This window comes from Monodon monoceros, unplaced genomic scaffold (assembly GCF_005190385.1).
Source record: "Monodon monoceros isolate NGI ecotype Baffin Bay Population unplaced genomic scaffold, NGI_Narwhal_1 Super_Scaffold_16, whole genome shotgun sequence".
Classification (NCBI taxonomy): domain Eukaryota; kingdom Metazoa; phylum Chordata; class Mammalia; order Artiodactyla; family Monodontidae; genus Monodon; species Monodon monoceros.
Genome location: NW_021703772.1, coordinates 73,639,202 through 73,658,844, shown reverse-complemented (window position 1 = coordinate 73,658,844; position 19,643 = coordinate 73,639,202). Strand labels below are relative to the sequence as shown.

The 19,643-nt window shown below is 34.5% G+C and overlaps 1 protein-coding gene across 1 annotated transcript in view; it reads right to left on the bottom strand.

Moving 5' to 3' along the window:
* Positions 1-4,205: 4,205 nt before the first annotated feature.
* The window catches only part of ACVR1C (activin A receptor type 1C), a 41,410-nt gene continuing 25,972 nt past the window's right edge, over positions 4,206-19,643 (bottom strand). Inside the window, exons 4-9 of the mRNA XM_029225760.1 lie at positions 18,409-18,639; positions 15,680-15,847; positions 14,183-14,339; positions 12,084-12,208; positions 9,813-9,943; positions 4,206-5,630 (exon numbers count right to left, since the gene is read on the bottom strand). Of these exons, the coding sequence (XP_029081593.1) occupies positions 5,505-5,630; positions 9,813-9,943; positions 12,084-12,208; positions 14,183-14,339; positions 15,680-15,847; positions 18,409-18,639 (938 nt within the window). The 3' untranslated portion in view covers positions 4,206-5,504. The remainder of the gene's footprint in view (positions 5,631-9,812; positions 9,944-12,083; positions 12,209-14,182; positions 14,340-15,679; positions 15,848-18,408; positions 18,640-19,643) is intronic.

The following is a 19,643-nucleotide window of genomic DNA, read 5'->3' as shown; positions in this document are numbered from 1 at the left end:
AGCAGCTGGGCCCGTGAGCCACGGCCGCTGAGCCTGCGCGTCCGGAGCCTGTGCTCCACAACGGGAGAGGCCACAGCAGTGAGAGGCCCGCGTACCGCAAAAAGAAAAAAAGAAGTATCCTGGAAGTTATATTAATAGAGGGACTTTTTAAATGGGGATTATTACCTAACATCAATATAATATATTCCAAACCATATAGCATAATGGCTTAATTTTAAGATAGTCAAAGCAAAACAAAGCAATAGTATGAAATATAGCAGAAAGAAATTTAGCAATCACATTATGGGACATATATTTCACATTCTCTGTCCAATCTACGTCTTAGGTGGAATTTATCATTAAGGCAAAAGTAGACATCCCTTGTATGTTAGCTAAAAGCTAGAATATACCTAGACTGCTTAGTCTTTTTAAAATTTAAAAGAAAGTCTTCTCTGCCATTAACAAATACACTCTTCATAATGCTAATGAAAAAGTACCAGAGAAGGCATGAGATGAAAGCTCTCATATGTGGATACGGGAAATTAAAATCTTGTTAAGAGGTTCAGTGTGTAGTAATCTGGACAGGAGCTAGAATACTAAAAGAACAGTGATTGGAATTGATGAAATCTAGCAAAGATATTTTTTAATGCACTGAAAGAATGTGAATGCCGAGGATGAACTAATGAGAAACTAAGAAAGAAGTAAGATAATGTGCTACTACACGTGGTCCCACGTTCAACTACCAAATCATCTTTCACTCCCACTCCAGTGCATATAAAGAACAATCCTTATAGAAAGAAGTCATGAAGCATCTCTTGCACTACTTGCACTAAGAAATTCTATATTCTCACAATTTCTAAATTTTATTCAGCACTCCAGTGGTCACCTACCTAGCTGGACAACTATTTTACAACTCTTCCTTAGATTATTTTAGTTTTACTCACTGATCTCACCATGAGTGAGCAGAATATTTTAGCAGAAATAAAAAGAGAAGGGGGATTTGGTCATCACCATCAAATGGCATGTTAGTTTACATTCAACGTAGGTGTACATGGATGCTAATTATTTTTTAATTAGTAAATGTTGGATGTGGCAGGGCAGTGTGGTAGGTGTCACCACTGGTTTCTCACATTAGTTCTGCTAATAACTAGCGGTCATTTAATCTCTGATCTTCAGTTTCTTCATCTAACAAAATATGGGAATTGAATTATAAAATCCCTTACATCCTTTACAGTTCCCAAATACTGGGTTTGGTTTTTGTCTGTGACACCACTAAACTAATTTAGACCACCAAGGGATTCTCCCTTTATTAGAAGGCTAAATAGTAAAATGATTAAGGTAAATAGTAGCTAGTTTTTTTTTTTTAATTAGAGACTAAAGATAATTTTGGGAGACAGTGAGGGAATATTTTAAAAGGATGCGAGAAAAATAATGAAGCATAAAAGAAAAGCTAGAGGGAGAAAAGAAAGCCAAATATCTGAAAATTTGTATTAAAACACTTTGAAAAATTGTCTATACTATAGAAATTCTATTTAATATTAACATTTTAATGAAATTTTTGTATTCCAACTGACATTTTTTCCGTTTAGAAGAAGTCCTCAGGAGCAAAGGGATTACTGTCTTCACTAAATAATGCATCAAGTCGATGTAGGTATTAGCTTGTGGAGGGAGCTAATACAAAACATTATCAAACACAGAAGAATATGTTTCACAAAAGAAAAAATATTTAGAATCTCTTCAGAAACCACAATGACACCATTTTAAGATACTAATTCTTAAACATTTCCAAATAACTTAAAATGTTGTACTTGTAAATTTATTTAAAGGAACAATTATTGAAGACATCAACTGCCTTTGCTCATTTGCTATTTTTACTTTCTTAATTTCCTGGTGGGAAATAAAATGTCCAGACTTTAAATAAATTTTTGTAAATGAATTACATTTCCGTATTTATTTTAAATAATTAATCAGAAACTATTCCCTGCTAACTAATTTTAAGTTGAACTTTATATAATGGCAAATGTGAGCTCCCTGCCTTCAGATGATTTGCTAAGTAGTTTCCCTGGTACTTTTGCGTAAATTCTAAGACAGCCCTGAGTTTTCTCTGCCCCAATAAGTCACATGGTGGCAAAAATCCAGCATAGTAGAAGTAGTTTTCTTTTGTTTTATTTAATAATTCTACTAAGGTAGAAATATTACAAATAATAAATTTTTATGGAACGTCTAACCTAGTGAATCTATTGTAGATTTTCATTTTAAAATAAAAGCTGATTTTGAAGTCTTCAGACACTGCAATCAGGTTACTATTTTCATATAATCATGGAAATTTAAAATGCAAAGTTAATTGAAAGTATAAAGATGAGAAGCAAGTGCTATACCTAAAATAGTGCACGACACAGTCATGTTTCACTTAACTTTCAAGTCAGAACATAAATTAAGAATTCTAGATGTGACATGCCAAATATTTTAGACAGAAGAAAGCACACAACAGAATCTGTACCAATTACACACTTAAATGCTTAGCTTATAAGGCAACAAGTTCATGCTGAAATATTGACAACAAATGATGTTTCCCTTAGTTTAAGGAAGTGATGCTGCATATAAATCCCATCACCACTTTATACAGTACTGAAATTTCATAAATAGCATTTTCCCAAGCTTCACGTTATACCCAAAGCCAAAATATTTGAAAGGAGCAAAGAACACTGACACTTTGAGCCTAAGAAGAATATTTTTTGCTTGTAACACAATTCAAAAGAAATAAATATTACACAATGACTCCATTAAAAAGAAATAATGTAAAGTTTAACAGCATAGGTTATATACAGTAAATTTGCCTAATGCTCTAAACTGTATCATATTTCTGTAAATGAGCATTTTCTATTTATAATCATTCTGAAAGTTAAGGAAAAATTAAAACTTTTAACTTTTTCTTATAATTTATGTTAACCTACCCTCTTTCTTTAAAAATGCATTTGGAAATTGAAATATAAGACTATTCATTTAGGAGTTATAGTTAACAAACACAAAAACAAGAAAAATATCTCAAAATGTACAGATTTCTCTACAGTGGAAGTTGACTCAATAAAAATATGGAATTATATTTGGACACCTTCAAATAGATTATAAAACATAATGTCAAGGAAAATGGGAGATTATAAAACACCTTCTCTCAAAAATTAAATAAGTATATTCACCCATCATATGTGAATAAAAGAGGAAATATTACTCTTGTTTTTATGAAACTATAGTACAATCATAGTAAATAAATAATTTCATTCTCATATATGCAGAAACAATCTATGAGAAACCAAGGTAACAAGCACAAGCAAGATTACTCCTTCACAGAATCTCTTTTTAGAATTCTTTCCCATATGCACTTTTAAAAATTGATTACATAATTTAGATTGTCTCGAATAACCAATAAAGATACTTCCTACATGTGCTGCAAATTGAGAGCAATTTTTGAAACCCACAGTCATATAGAATTCAAGACATCCTCACATTTGTCAATTTACTTCCCCTACACACCCACATCCCTGTTCCCATTCCCAAATTAGACTTTAAAATCCCTGAGGGCAGAACCTATCCACCTTTTAATTTCCCTGTTGAACCCAAAATTGTGGCAAGGAAGATATGCAGTGCCCCACATTTTTTAATGAATGGATAATTGCATGAATGAGAATGAAGGTATATGTAAACCACAGCTGTCAGATTTTTGCCTTTGATATCTCATCCTAGTCAAATGAAGATGGGTTTAGTAACACATTTCCATAGTGGAATGAAGTGTAGTCACTAGATTGTGCTCTATGTGATAATACACAGGTATATCCTTTAGAACATTGTTACCCAAGTCATGCTTTGTAGAAACTAAAATGTGGGCTAGTAAAAGGTTTCCCGTTTTTTATAAAAGAGTTCCATTGGTCAAATAATTTGGAAAATCCAGTTAAAGAAATTCAAGTAACATTTTTTTACTGCTAGACTCCTCAAAGCACATAATATACTAATATGCGGTATCACTTTCTAAAAATCTATCAAAGAACACTTTTGGTCTTTGATCATCTCAGAAGAGCATTCTAAGGAACAGAGTTTAGGAAACAATGTTTTAGAACAATAAACGATACCATGTTAAATCTTCCTTCACCAAAGCAGAATTATAGATTTGAAGGAAATATTTAATGTTCCATGTATTATTCAGAATGCATCACTTTTGTCTCCACAGGAAATAGAATAAAAGCAAAATTATCATGAGCCTTCTGTACCCATTGCTCATTTTGAAAGGGTAAGGGAATATCTCTTTACTGATAACCCTTGCTTGGGTTTGGTTATCATATTTCATTTAAGAGTTTTCTTAATTTTTCCTCAAAATATCCCCTAGTAGCCTCTTCCTTTTCTGTTCTTCTCTTTCTAAATGTATATGTACAAAAGTAGTAGGGACCTCTGCAATACATCTTAAAGACATCTCTGACAATTTATGACCTTATGACTGATTAATGTCTGGAAGTATTCAGAGAACATTAAAACTCATCTAACAAATAGGGTGACTATGCAATTTCTATGAGGAAAATGTCAGTGGATATTGTCCTAAGAGTTCATACAGATCCGTTATGATTCTGCAAAATAACTTAATTTGTCTTCCGTTTGACTAAACCAACCACAAATTCCATCATGAAAGATGTTGTTTCTCCATAGGGAGAGAAAATGCTATAGGAATTAAAGGGAAAGTAGGAAGCTAGCTAACTATCATGTGGATTATCATAAGATTTGGACCTAGTGCCAGCTCTATCACTAGCTATGTGACTTTGGGACATCTGTCAATGTCTCAAGGTGTCAGGTGTCTCATTTGAAAATAAGAGAAAGTAACAACCTTGTGACTTCCCAACTGTTTGCCTCAGGGGCTGCTGTGGTGGTGGATTATGAAGAGAACAGGGAAGGAGAAACCAAGGAAGTGATCTGATCTCCCTTCCATCTTCCACCTGAGCAGCACTACTTTTACATGTTTTGTATACTAAAGTTCAGAGCAATATTTAATTTTTAAAAGATCCTGTTTAAAGAGAAAACCACAGATTCTATGATCTAAAGTTTTGTTTAGATATAACATCCTCCAGGCCACATTTTTAATAAACGTGTTTTCATCTCAGGAAAAAACAATGGGCTTTTATATTTTCTTTTCTATTCATTCATGTGCTCCTGATTCAAGTAAAATAAAACCTTAATAACTTTCATTATTTCATATAGCTTATTTTACACTTTTGTAATATGTTTCTTAAATAAAAAGATGAGTTGATGTGTTGCTTTTCAAAATAAAATTAAAGACAACATGGGGAGTGGATGAAGTCAACTGCAGCCCATACTTGACTTTAGTTATTTTTTCATGGTGCCTTTGGGCACTTAAATACTGCACTGCATTATCTTTGAGGTAGAACAACAGCAACGATGACAAAACAAAGGCCAAAAAATTCACATAAAAAGGAAAAATGAGAAAGAAAGATGTGAGAGGTTTCTTTTTAACACAATTCTCATCATCAGGCTTTGCAGTCTTCTTTGACACAAAGTTGAGAAATAGTCTTCTTAATCCGGAGGGCGGTTAGGCGGGCTGCCCCATTGGCATACCAACACTCGCGCATTATTCTCCCCATGACTCGGAGTGCCTTTAAGAGAGAAAATATCAAAGTCTTTAGCACAAAACACAGTACGAGAGAAGAAAAGCCACAAACACAGGAATCGATGCTAAGCTCTGATACAGAAATAGTAAACTTAAATCAATATGAGAAGGAGATCAGGGCCAAATCACTTCAAAAATCCTGTCAAGAGTGTCTCCCCTAAGACAAGGAACAGGGCATCTCCCCCCAGACACAGACCAGGGCATCTCCACTCAGACAAGGACCAGAGCATCTCCCCTCAGACAAGGACCAGAGCATCAACCCTCAGGCAAGGACCGTGGCTTCTCCTCCCAGACAGAGACAAGGGTGACTTCTCTCAGAAAAAGACCAGAGCGTCTCCTCTCAGAGACCAGGGTGACTTCTCTCAGAAAGGGACCAGGGTATTTCCCCACTGACAGAGACCAGGTCATCTCCCCTCAGAGGGACCAGAGCATCTCCCCACAGAAAGAGACCAAGGTGACTTCTCTCAGAAAAAGACTAGAGTGTCTCTTCTCAGAGACCAGGACATCTACCCTCAGACCAGGACTAGGACATTTCCTCTCAGAAAGGGACCAGACTGTCTCCCCTCAGACAAGGACTAAGGCATCTCCCCTGAGAGGGACCAGAGTGTCTCCCCATGGACAGAGACAAAGGTGACTTCTCTCAGAAAAAGACCGGGCTCTCCCCTCAAACAGAGAAAAAAGTTTCTCCCCTCAGACAGAGACCAGGTCAACTTCTAGCATAGAAAGACCAGGGCTCTCCCCTCAGACAGAGCCCAGGCTGTCTCCGCTCAAACAGAGATCAGGGCACCTCCTCTCCTAGGGAGACCAGGGTGTCTTCTCTCAGACAGGCCAGGTGTCTCCTCTCAGAAAGGGGCCAGGGGATCTCCTCTGGCTTCAGGCAAAGGCACAGGGCCCACTGATCTGCTAGATGATTTGAAGCCATCATTTGTGGACCTTGAAGGTAGCTATAGGAGATGATAGGGAGCCTTTGCTCAGTGGCATTTTGGTTTATGGAATTACACTATCATTTTTAAGGTCATGTTTGATTAGCATAATGTGAAATGATGGACCAGTTTCATTTGTTTTAGTCTTTTCTGTTTAGTGATTAGTTGTTTATTTGTCTTCCACCTACTCTGTTGAATGTAATTTTAGGAAAGAGAATATGGCCACCTTACACAACATCCTTTTAGAGTAAGTGAAATCAATTGAATAGCTTTATCTTCTTGAGATGATCAATAATCTTTGAAACAATTAATCTTTTTATGCATTTTATGTATGCATTTTATGAAAATTTTCCTCTTCTTTCAAGCTGCATGAAAATAAAATGCTTTCAATTAAGAAATTATATATGTTATGTATAAAAAAGCTAACAATTTCTGCCCTTGGGCTTTCAGAATATGTAAACTTTCTTTAAAATCTTTGTAGTGGAATTAAAATATTTTTAAAAATCCTGTCAAAACACAGATATTAATCCTATAGAGGGAGGCTATTAATCCTCTTTTAATTGAAAATTCTGGGAATATGGTAGAATGACTATCTTTTAAAATATTCTAAGAAAGGGCATGAAAGACAAAAATGGATAAGGGATGGGTTGGAAATTCCCTGTGTTGCTCTGGATGGTAAGTACACACATATACATTTTTTTTTAAGTCATCAAACTATATACTAAGATTTATTCATTTTATCATATGTAAATTATGCCACAATAAAATAATGATCTAAATACTAATATCAAAAATTTTGAATTAAAAAAAATCAGTATAAGTGAACTGGTAAATAAATAAGATAAATACTCAGAGGGGAAAACAATGAGAATGCATGAATCTAGAGAGGTATAAGAAATCACTGAAGCAAGGCGTTGCTCTGATGGCATTTGCTGATCTCACAGTCTAGAATTTCAGAATTGATGGACCATATGTGAAAGACAGGAAATACAGCCCAAAGCACACAGGAGGTGTCAGATCAAGACATTTACAAAGTCCAGACTGTAAGGATGAATTGGTCTTAGAAGGAACTTTGTGAAGAAAATTGTCTAAATCTTTGATCTTGGTAAAGAAAAAATCAAACCTTAGCCTTAAAACGTTGCAGTAAGCCTGAGCTCATAGTGAAAATTCACAAGAAGATGAGGAAATAAAGTATCATAAGCAAGAGTTAGTCAAAACAACAAACAGGAAAATCAAACCTATCAAAACATTAGATGCTAGAATTAAATGATATAAAATATTTTAAAAATAAAGTACATTTTAAAAAGCAAAGAGAAAAGTCTAAACATAAGTAAAAAGTGAAAGTATATTTAAAACAAAACAAATAAATGGCATTTTTCACAGAATCAGAACAAAAAACAAAGAAAATTTTAAAAAGAAAACAAAAACTCCAAAACAAACAATAAAAAACAAAACTAATATAAAAAAAGGTGTCAAAGGTAAGACATGCAAAGTTTTAAGGGGCAAAACTATCATAACTTTCACACAACATTATACTGGAAATCCTAGAAACTGCAATAAGAAAGGTATGAGTCCCCAGACTCTCATTATTTGGGGATATGATCATCTATGTAGGCACCCCAAAAGAATCTATAGTTTTATACCCTAAAGAAATAATTTTTACACACACACACAGCAGTATTGTTTTAAAAGAAACTAAAAATCACACATGTGACAATCAACAGTAGAGTGAAAAAAAGAAATTAGATACATACAATGGAATACTACACAGATATGAAAATAAACAGATTATAGCTATACATATATAAAGTAAAAAAAATTAAGAAGAATATCTATAGTGTCATTAATATATTTCACAAATAAACAAAAGTTAGCCATATACACGTACATATATATATATATGTATGGCTAAATTTTAAAGCAAAGCAAGGCAATAATAAAATGATTAGTTATAATAGTAGCCTCTCAGAGGGGTGAGGAATCTTCAAAGGTATTGGAAGTGTTCTATTTTTTAAACTTGGTCATGAATTCTATTATCTTTACATATAACTTTACATATATGTTAATATCCTCTCATATGCATGAAATGGTTAATATCAGAAAAAATTTTAATTTAATTTCAATTTGCTTATAAATGCCTCAAATTCTCTTCTCAAATGAGTATATAGGTAAGCTATCTACACAAAATAGAAATATCAGGACATAAATCTTGCCTTAAATAGGAAATGAGTTGAGCAAAACATGAAGGAGAGGAAAAATGCGGAAAAACGTAACAGTATAAGATATGACATATGACAGAGCCAAAACTAAAAGATGTCACCAAAAAAATCACCTCAAGCATTACATTTAAATATGGCAGAAGACAAACAGTCATAATTGGGATGGGGGAGATTAAAGCATTAAAATAGTTGTGGAACTAGTTAGATGATTTATAGTCTTTCCTCCACCTTCCCTTTTACTTCCTGTGGGAGCTAGAGAAGTCTCTCTCTTCACACAGGCAGAACAAGCATTGCAATATGTCTGCTCTATGATGGTTACTACATGCGTGGTACAAGATGAGGAGATAAACAACAATGGTCCCTGCCATGGGGAAGCTTTTCTGATGGAAGAGAATAAACTCAAACTTCAGCAAGTTAGGGATTAGGAATAATTTATTGACTCTAAGGATGACTGAAATTGTAATACTCTGTGTAGCACAGACATTGACTACGCACCGAATATGCCTGTGTTCCCGACATTCCCAGCTCCCTTCCAGCTGGATGGGACTGTGTGACTCGTTCTGGTCTATGAACCATGAGTGGAAATGAAATGTGTCACTTGAGCCAAAGTATTAGAGAGCCAGTGTGTGACCCTCCAGCTCCTCTCTTCTCCTGACCTAGACCTCTGGAAACTGTGTGTTTAGATAGCAGCATCGCAAGATCAAAGTCACCTGGATTACTGAATCACCACAGGGAGCACAGATTCCAATGAAAGCTGCCTAACCTATAGGGGACTTGGCATAGCAAGAAATAAAGTCTTGTGTGAAGTCACTGGGATGTCAAGGTTGTTCCTGCCACATAACTTAGCCTTATGATACTGACAGCTAAAGGGAATAAAATCCTTCTGAAGCTTATATGAAGACATATACCTACATACATGAAATGAATTGGATGCCTAGATAAAGAGGACTATGGCCTCTGAAAATCCACCCTGATACTTACCTCAAAATTATAATGGGAAAAATATACATAAGAACATAGCCTTACTTCACAGCTTTGCCACTGGTTCGGAATACTTGGTCGGAACTTCTGGTCACAGACAACCTTCCTCATTTCCTCTATTGAGGGATCTGAAGGCACCATGTCATAATAAGGCAACTGGTAGTCCTCAACAATTCCTATAAAAAAGTTGCGTAATAAATTGCCCAGTGTGAATAATAAACAAAGATGTTTACTTCAAAATAATACCAATTAAGTTTTCTAGGCACTAGTGGTACCCTGGAAAACTGGAAAATCAGGCTTATTAAAATTATGTATCATTGTAAAACCAAAGATATAAGTTTAAAGCACTAAGTTGAATAGTTATATAAGTTTATGAAATTTTATACTATGAAAATTTATATAATTTTGATAATTAAACAAGTTATATGAGACAAAAGTATATGTAATTACTGTATAAAATATATAATTTTATATAATTATACATATATAATTTTAAATAAAATGTCATGTTACATTTACATAACTTAATAATTATAAAAATATAATTTTATATTATGAAAATTATGTAAATTTTGATTTTCGTAAAATGCCATTGTGCAATTCAGGAGTAATATCTAATTACAAAATTTACAGCAAGCCTCACTGATCTGTGAATGACGTATATTTCTCCATGAATGAAGTATACTTCTCCTTTTCAAAACACAATAGCTTTCTCTTTTTGAAAATTGTTAGGCAGTCTTTTAAGAGCTGAGTTTTTTACATTTGGATTTTACAGCTACTAGATCTGAGAATGTTCCAGAGAAATGGCCGAAGGTATTTGAAGATGAACAGTTCAACGTGAAGGTTAATATTTAAAGAGTCTCAAATAATAGACAAAGATTTGACTTTAATTATCAGAATGTTACCTGAGTTCAAGAATTTCCTTACAGAATCAATTGAATTAAACTATAGTTCTTTTAATTTAAATATTTAAGATTGGCATAATTTAGAAAATGAAATTCAAATCATGTTAACTAAATTACCATTTCAACTGTTGAAGAAAATTTAAGGACAAAAATCTAAAAGCAAATCTAGACAAATATCAGTATGAAATTAAAAAAAATAATAACATGTTTGAATCTTGCTATTTACCAAGCACCTTCCTAAGCCCTTTACATGTTTTAACTAATTATTCCTCGAAAGCACTGACTAAAGAAAGTACCATATTATCCCATTTTTACAGAATCAGGAAACTGAGGCACAAAGAGTGTCATGAATTTTCTCAAGGTCACATAGCTAGTAAGTGGCAGATCTGGAACTCGATCCCAGGCTTGGGGATTCCAGTGTCCATGTTCTGTTTCTGCACCACTCTAAGTCTATTGCTTCTGTGAATAGTTTCATCTTCCTGAATATTTTATTATTTAACCTAGGAATAAAAGGGGGAAAGCATGTTTTCTCATTCAAATATAATTTTAAGCTTTTCATTTTTTTAAATATGAGATTTATGTAAGGCAAAATGACATCAATACAAAATGCAAAAACTGACAGTGGTTTAATAATGACAGTTCTTTCATTGAATGTTTACTATGAGCAGGCTCTATACAAAAAGCTTCACATGAATTAATTGAATTAGTCCATTAAATCCTTAAAGCCCAAGAGGTCAGTTTTATTATCTTCGTTTTACAGATGAGGAAAGTGAGACCATATAACTCACCTAAAGTCAGACATTCAGGAAGTTGCTAAACCAAGGTTTAGGACTAAGTCTGTCTCACTTGAAACTGAAAAATCTAAATCATTTTCTACCAGGATTTAACTTTTCTCCACTGATGAAACAACTTCATCAGACTGCATTTACAGGGTTTCATCTTCCCAAATTCTTCCTCTCATTATTAATCTCTAAACTGCTGGGAGCAGTAGAGTCAGGAAGTTAGTTTTTGCTTACCTCTGTCCTCCACTTTAATGCCCACACATACATCATCACCGGAAAGAAATGAACAAGAAAAGCCCGAGAACCAGAAGACTTCAATTTAAGTCCTGCGGCCTTGGCAAGTCATTTAGCTTCCTTGGGTTTAATTTCTGATATAAAATAGGAATACAGCTCAAAGAAGAAAATTTTCAAGTGCTTTGCAAAGTATTATTATGGAAATCAGAATTATCAGGAGAACTAAGCGGTAATCACAACCTAAAATCTCCATTCTGTTCAAAATGCTCCACTTTTGCCACTGGAAAGATATCGCCAAAAGGTAATCTCTTAAATATTTAGAAACGATTCAATATAGTGCATTGAATTAGCGCATCAAGGAAAGGCAGACACAAAGAATATTTCCAAAATCTTACCTCCAACTGAACACCTCCGGGCTATTTCCCAGTAAACCAGACCAACAGAATAGATGTCAGCTCGTTTGAAGGACTCAAAGATATTCACATTTATTGTATCATCAAGCATTTCAGGAGCCATGTACCTTCAAAAACATGCACACTTCAGATTCTGTGTATGATTTTATAGCAGTCCAGTAACACACAATGTTAATAAATCCTGATATACGATATGTTAAGGCAGTTTACATCAAATTTACAGGTTGATCTGCGCCACTATAATAGAATAAAATTAAGTATGATGCTAACTGGACTTCCCTGGTGACACAGTGGTTTAGACTCCGCGTTCCCAATGCAGGGGGCCAGGGTTCACTAAGTGTGATGCTAACTGTAAGTTTTTTGTAGGAGTCCTTTATAAGATTAAGAAAGTTTCCTTTCATTTCTAGTTTGTTGGGAGTGTTTATCAATAATGGAGATTAAATTTATTTAAATGTTTTTACTGCATCTATTGACATAATTGTGTGTTTTATATATTTATAAATTTATTTAATTATTGAACGATAATTTTAAAAACATTTTAAATAGAACTAGAGATCATCCTAGTGTTAAAGCCTGTGGGCCAGGAGCCAAATACTTGGAAAGCACTCAGTAGGAAAGATGGGACTCAATTCCCAGTAGTTTGTAGCCAAGAAAGCTCCTTGAGGGCAAGGAGTATGTTCTATTCATCATGGTGGGCCCAGTACTCCAACACAGTGCTCAGCATCATTCCACAAATACCTGCTCTGAATGAACAATGTTATTATACATTGGCTCCAAAACATATATTCATATTATATATTGGCTCCAATAAAATTACAGCCTTGCTTGAATAGGACTAAATCAAAAATTCTACAGTCCCTGGGACCTGACTGAGCCTAGCTGTCTTAGGGCTATTTCGAGGATTTCTCAGAATATTGAGGTGAGGATGCAACACTCTCCCCAATATTTTAAAAGCTTTAGATTCTCTGAAGGAATCCAGCATCCCAGACTTCCCTGACGGACAAGTTAAGACTTGCTTTTTAAAGGGAAAAAAGAAGAGGTCCCTTAGGGCTGCCCAGTCTGAATAAATTGTCCTGAAGTGTTTCTGGGGCCCCATTAAAGTCTCCCAGGGAACAAAGTGAAGGACTCAGAGGGACTGGCCTGGAATCTCAAATATGGCTTGTAGGCTAACTATAACAGCTTAGAAATTCTCTACTCTCAAGGGCCTTTAACAACTCCAGGAAAGTGTTTTGGTTATTTCTGATTTCAAGGTCAAGAAACCTGGAATTATGCCAAAGTAGCACAGATCCTGAAATTCAAATGAAAGGAAACAGAAGTATGCTGGCCATATGGCCACAGTCTGGCTATAATAAGAAAACAACAGGAATCCCATTACTAATGGGTCTGTCCTGACATACGTGTGGTATGCTCTATATAAATCATGCTTGTTCTTAACTTTCAGAGATTCTGTTCCTTGAAAGTGGGAATTGTGTCCAAACTCATATTACCTTAATACACATCAACTGGGCAGACTTATGGATAAGTACAACTATAGGTAAATATGTTACATAATATTTTTAAATATTGAGAGAATATTATATATATATATATATCACCTATATTATATAGATATATATATTATATCACCTATCTAGTTCAGTGTATTGATTCTATATCTGTTGTTAGGACCTGAACGTATAGAACTAGCCCTGAGTTTCAGTTCATTTACGAGGTATTGAAGTATTGATATAAAGGCTTTGGAGGAGCTATACACTGCTAACATTTTTTTCCTCCTCTCTGTAGGAAAACTATTCTCAGATGTGGCATGCTAAAAATAATATATCACCATCACTTCCACCATTCCTTTCCACTGGACTCCCCACACAAATAGCTACTTCCTATATGACCAAATGCTAACTCTTCTTGATTTATAACCATTGTGCCACTGATTTCTCGGTGACCCAGAGAAGACTTCTTGCTTTCTTGGGCCTAATGGTTTCCCACTTTGGATTTGCACCCACCTCCCTATACACATATCCCAGGCATTCATGTTTATGGGGCAGTCATAAGTCTCAGTATGCTACCAAAGTAAGTTATCTTACCTTTTGGTTCCTACTTTAGGATTCTGAGGTATGTCAATAGTGTTCAGTATTGAATCATGCTTCACAGCCAACCCTAAGTCTGCTATGGCACAAGTTTCACATTTTTTCACTAAGATATTCTTTGATTTTATATCTCGATGAGCAATAGCAGGTTTACCTATGAAGCATAAGGTAAACATATTCACTTTTTTCATTACTGGAGATTGAACCTCTCTGAAAGGAGTCATCTTGAAGACTTGGCTCAAATGTTATCTTCTAAGAAAGGTCTTCCCTGACCCCCATTCTACATTCCAAGTCATTCTCCATCAGACTATCCCACTTTGTCTTCTTCATAGCCCTTATCACTATCTAAATTATCTTACTCATTCACATGCATTATCTGTCCCTCCCAACTAGACTGTAGGCTACATAAGGGCAGTGGCTATGTCTTACTCATCACCATGCCTCCAATGCTTAGAACACTAGGTGACATTTAGTAACCACTAGTAAATATTCGCTGAATAAGTAGGGAAAGTATTAGCATTGCTACGTCCACATAAGAACACAGCAAATATTCTCTTACAAAACATGTTTCAAACTTCTACTACCCTACACCGGCAGTTCTCAAATGGGGCCCAAAGATCCCTGGGGGTCCTTAAGGCTCTTTTCCAACTACATATCTGTGTGATGTCACATTTTCTTCACATACTTCAACCAAAAACAACATACTGGGACAGACTGAATGAAGAACAGGTATGAAAATCCAGACATTAAGGAGATTTGCAAAAGTGTAAAATGGCATTATTTTAGCTAGATTGGCTTTTGTACTACAAAAATTATGTAACTTTTAAAAATTATGTTATTTATTTTAATATTTAATTGGTTAATTATTATACTTTAAGTAAATTAATACATACTTTAAAATTTCTCAATTTTAGTTTCTAATATAGTAAATATTAATAGATATAACCCATATATACAAACTTTTGGGGTCCTCAATAATCTTTAAGAGTTTAAAGGGATCATGAATCCAAATCTGAGAAGCACTATGGTGGCTAGACTGACTTTCTAGAGCCAATTCTCTATTAACTCAATAAACAGACGAGACAGTGTGTATTATTTGGAGTTCAAGTACATGATATATAAGTATTTTTTTAAGGTCAGAATAACTCTTTCTAATTATTTTAATTATCAAAGGTAAACAGTTAAATCATTTGTATTCTCTGAAAATAGAGCATTTGCCACTAAAGCAAGATCTCTCAGGTACATATTGTAAATAGCAAAGATAGAGCCACTAGGAATAAAAATATTATTATGGATAGTATACAAAATGACAAGTATGTAGATGAGAGTTGGCTATATCATGACAAAACCTTCAGCTTTATAAAATACCTTTAGTGTTTCTTTACATTTGATAATTGTTTGTAATAAACTAAAACACAGCTGAACACTAAAATACAACTTAGTGTTTCTATCCTCATATTCAAGGAGAAAAAAAATTGGAAAGAAAATACATACCTTGTGTACCAACAATCTCCATATGAAGGTGGGCCAGACCACTAGCTATTGAAAGTGCCAGTTTGATCATTCCAGCCACTGTCACTATGTTTCTATTCAAATAGTCATATAAGGAGCCCTGTTCATGATATTCAGAGACAAGCCAAAGTTGAGTCCAAGTTCCATTATCTAACAGGAAAAAGTTATTTTGTTGCTGTAAGTTTATGTTGAGAAAGAAGCCAAAAGCTTTTAACAAATGTCAGTGTTTAAAGCAAATTTGTGTTGTTAACAAAGCAAAGTTAACTCCTTCCGTGATAATACTTACAGTCCAAGTTGGTAGGGTGAAAATTCTCAACGAATTCCTACTGATATATTAGAACCTGTTACATGTACCCACCATCGCTATAGGAAGCTGTGAGGCAGTGATTCTACCAACTGAACTACTCCTTTCTTATTCCCTCTATATCAATACCTGCTGGTAATAGCAACCACATTATGGCAGAAACTACTGAGAGATGCATTTAGGCTCAGCGTTGTGTTATAAATTATTCTTGAGCTTTTAAGAAAGATTGTACCAATAAAAAACAGAAATATAACAAATTTACACAAAGTATTATTACTATCATAAAAGCTCTAACATTCCAAGGATGGTCATATTATTCATCTTTCAAAATATGAAATTTATGATTTCCCTCAAAGCTTAATATAAGTGCCAAACACAATTACTAGACCTTTTCAAATAATTTGCCTTATTTAACCAAAGCTAATCCAGTTTATAAAAGATTTTTAGCAGACGAGAAATTAGCCTAAAATTTCTCTAGGTATTAGAGTCCCTAGACTTAGCTTTAGCTTTCAGAATCAGATGTCTACAATAGCCCTGGGAAGTCCTGACCAGTTTTGATCCTCAGTGAAAGGGAACTATAATTAAAGAACATTTGCTAAGGAATTTTTGTACCTAGTGCTTTATGTGCAAGAGCTCCTGGTTATCCAAGTATTTAATTTCCAAATCCAGGTAGTGATAACATTTCCTAGGAATGCAAAAATCAACATAACATGATAAAGTTCACTAATAAACTGATCACATATAAAACTAACACTTACACCTCTCTCCCTGCTTAACACCAGTGGCTATCTTTGCCCTCTCGTATCAATGTCTTTGTCAGACAGTTGACTAAACTAAAGAGTGAAACTGTAAATGTTGCAAAAGATATAGAAATGCATGAAAATGAAAGTGACGTTACAGACCACTTGGAATCAAAGCCACTGACAAGTAAGCCATTGACACAGGTAGACCAGTTAAACTGAAGAAGAGACAATCAAGGGTGATCTTTGCTGTGCATATTGTTTTATAATCCAATAAATGTCATGATTAAATTAGCTCTATCAGGATGACCCATATAACTGCAGTCATTACTGCTTTCATAACATTGCGAATGAAGCTAACCAGTAGATAGTTTAGCTCAATGTTACGAAGAAAAAGTAAAAGTTCGTAACAGCTTAATAAGAAATGTTTCATTTTCAATAGTATAGTTAAGAATTTGGAAAGAACCTTTTCCTTTTTTAAGCTCAGTTTCTCCCTGGCAAATCAGAAAAGACAAATCATCAGCAAACATAACTACGGCCAGAATGTATAATAGCGCTAAACTTCTCTTTGGCCATCTAATTAATCATAAATGCTTTCATGATCAAGCTTATATTAAATAGAAATAACCATAGATTTAAAATTTTCCTAGGTAATGGTAGGTTTCTGATAGCCACAGATAATTTGTGGCTAGATAGATGTTATAATCTCCACCTCTCCCAAGTTCTTCATGAGTATAACTGATACAAATAAAAAAATAATTGACTGGATCAAGTTTTGCTCACCTTTGTTCCCTGTTTCCCTTTAAGGGAATTGTTGCACAGCTAAATGAGTAAAAGCTATGCAAAAAGAAGAAAGAGAGCATAGGTAATCCACAAACTCTATTATCTAGTTCCTGATTACTGGGCATATGCACAAAATTTTATGACTATTGATTTAAATACCAAAAAGTTGATGGTCTGTCTTATTCCACAAATCTCATAAAGCAGTGTTATTTGGGGTTGTTAATGTTAAACCTCACGATATAAATCATACTCAAAGTACATTAATTTCACTAAAATTATCTTGCTTGCCACCATTCTAATAATGTTCATAGAAAACTAGAGTCCTGGAGTTGAGGTCTGTTGTACAGATGAAAGTATAGTCCTAACAAAGATGAATATTCAACTATCATTCACTGGTATCTTTGTACCAGTTATCAAAATATTGAAATATTTCTATCCTGTTTAATTAACAGCTGCTATTCAAAACGTCCAATGGTATTCCTTTGCCCTAGACACCCAAAGCAACTCCTGAACCCTCAAGATGCCTCCAGAACTTTTTATGACCCAGCAACTAAAGGGATAAAACCTAGCATGGCAGGGTTCTCCCAAAACTCTGTTCTAGTTGAAGCTTCTGTTCTGGTTGGTTAGCTCCTGTGCCATACCAGTCAACAAATATTTTAAATATCAAGCTGGCTATAGTGTCATCATGACTTCATATCACTCGTCTGCCCTGCTTTATTTTACATTTATTGCACATTTATCTGTGGAGAAGAGGAAAGCATTTTCTCTCCTCAAAAAAGAAATCAGACTTTTACGTAGATTTTATTAAAACAAAGAGATTATTTATTCTCCTCTGATAGTAGACATAATATCTTATTTGCTGGACCCAATTAGATTGAAAATACCTTTGTTGTCAGCAGCAATGAAACCAAGGATGTTTTCATGTCTCAGCATAACGGTCTGATAAATTTCTGCCTCTCGAAACCAAGATCTTTCATCTCTAGAGGAGAATATTTTCACAGCCACATCTTCCCCGCACCATCTTCCGTGCCAGACCTCACCAAATCTACCTTTTCCTACTATTTCCTGAAGTACAATCGTCCTTGCAATTGTTCTTTGAACCAACAGAGGCAGACCTAACCAAAGAAAAGATGACATTGATGATTAAAAACAAGTAATTGCCAGAAAATAACCGTCATGATGACCATTATTTTCACATAAAAAAGCAAACATTTAACCACTTTAGTAATTTTACTGATTTCGAAGACATAAGCACCATTATACCAAACTTTAATTTAGCCAAAGCATGCTCAAAAAGTACTCCAAATTCTTACTATGATTTCTCTTCTCATATTCACAAATAAAAATTTCTTGAATATAGCCTGCCACTGCAGATATCTAATTTTCCAAAATTGTTGCAAATCTCTCTGATTTGCACATTGAAGCCAGTCAGTTTGCTAAATACACAAAGGTTAAAAAGCATAAGTAGTTAGCCTCTAAAATAAAATGTATGATTCCTAGTACAACAGAGAACGCTTTATGAATTTTTTAAAAAACCAAGTTAAAACTGGAAAGTGAAGAATCGAATTCAATGATGAAGTGAGGCAATCATGTTACACTGAAAGCAAGGTGCAGTCATAGAAAATATCAAATGGATATTTTCTGTGGAATAAAAGAAAGTCAAAGAAAATATATTCTGAATGTACGTAAAATGTTTAGGTTCTTTTGAACCAATAGCTTTACCTCTAGAATTCTATTCCAAAGATTTAATGAAAAATGCAGAAAAATTTATGTCAAGATATTTAATATATTATTACTTATAGAAAAAGTAAGGAAAAGTGTCTGATAATAGAAAAATTGTTAAGTACAGTGCAGAGGTTGGGACCACAGATAAGCAAGGCTTGGGTTCAGATTTCATCCGTGCCACATGGTAATCATGGGCAAATTATTGAACTTCTCGGAGCTTCAGCTTCCTTGCCTGAAAACCTGTGGGCAATAATATTACCTATATCATAGGGATACTTTGAGAATTAATAAGCATGGTAAGCACCTAGCACGGTATCTGGCCTATTACATGCTCAATAATGGTTTGGCGCTTAACATTATGTCTAAGGATGGATTACTTAGAGCCAAAAATAAT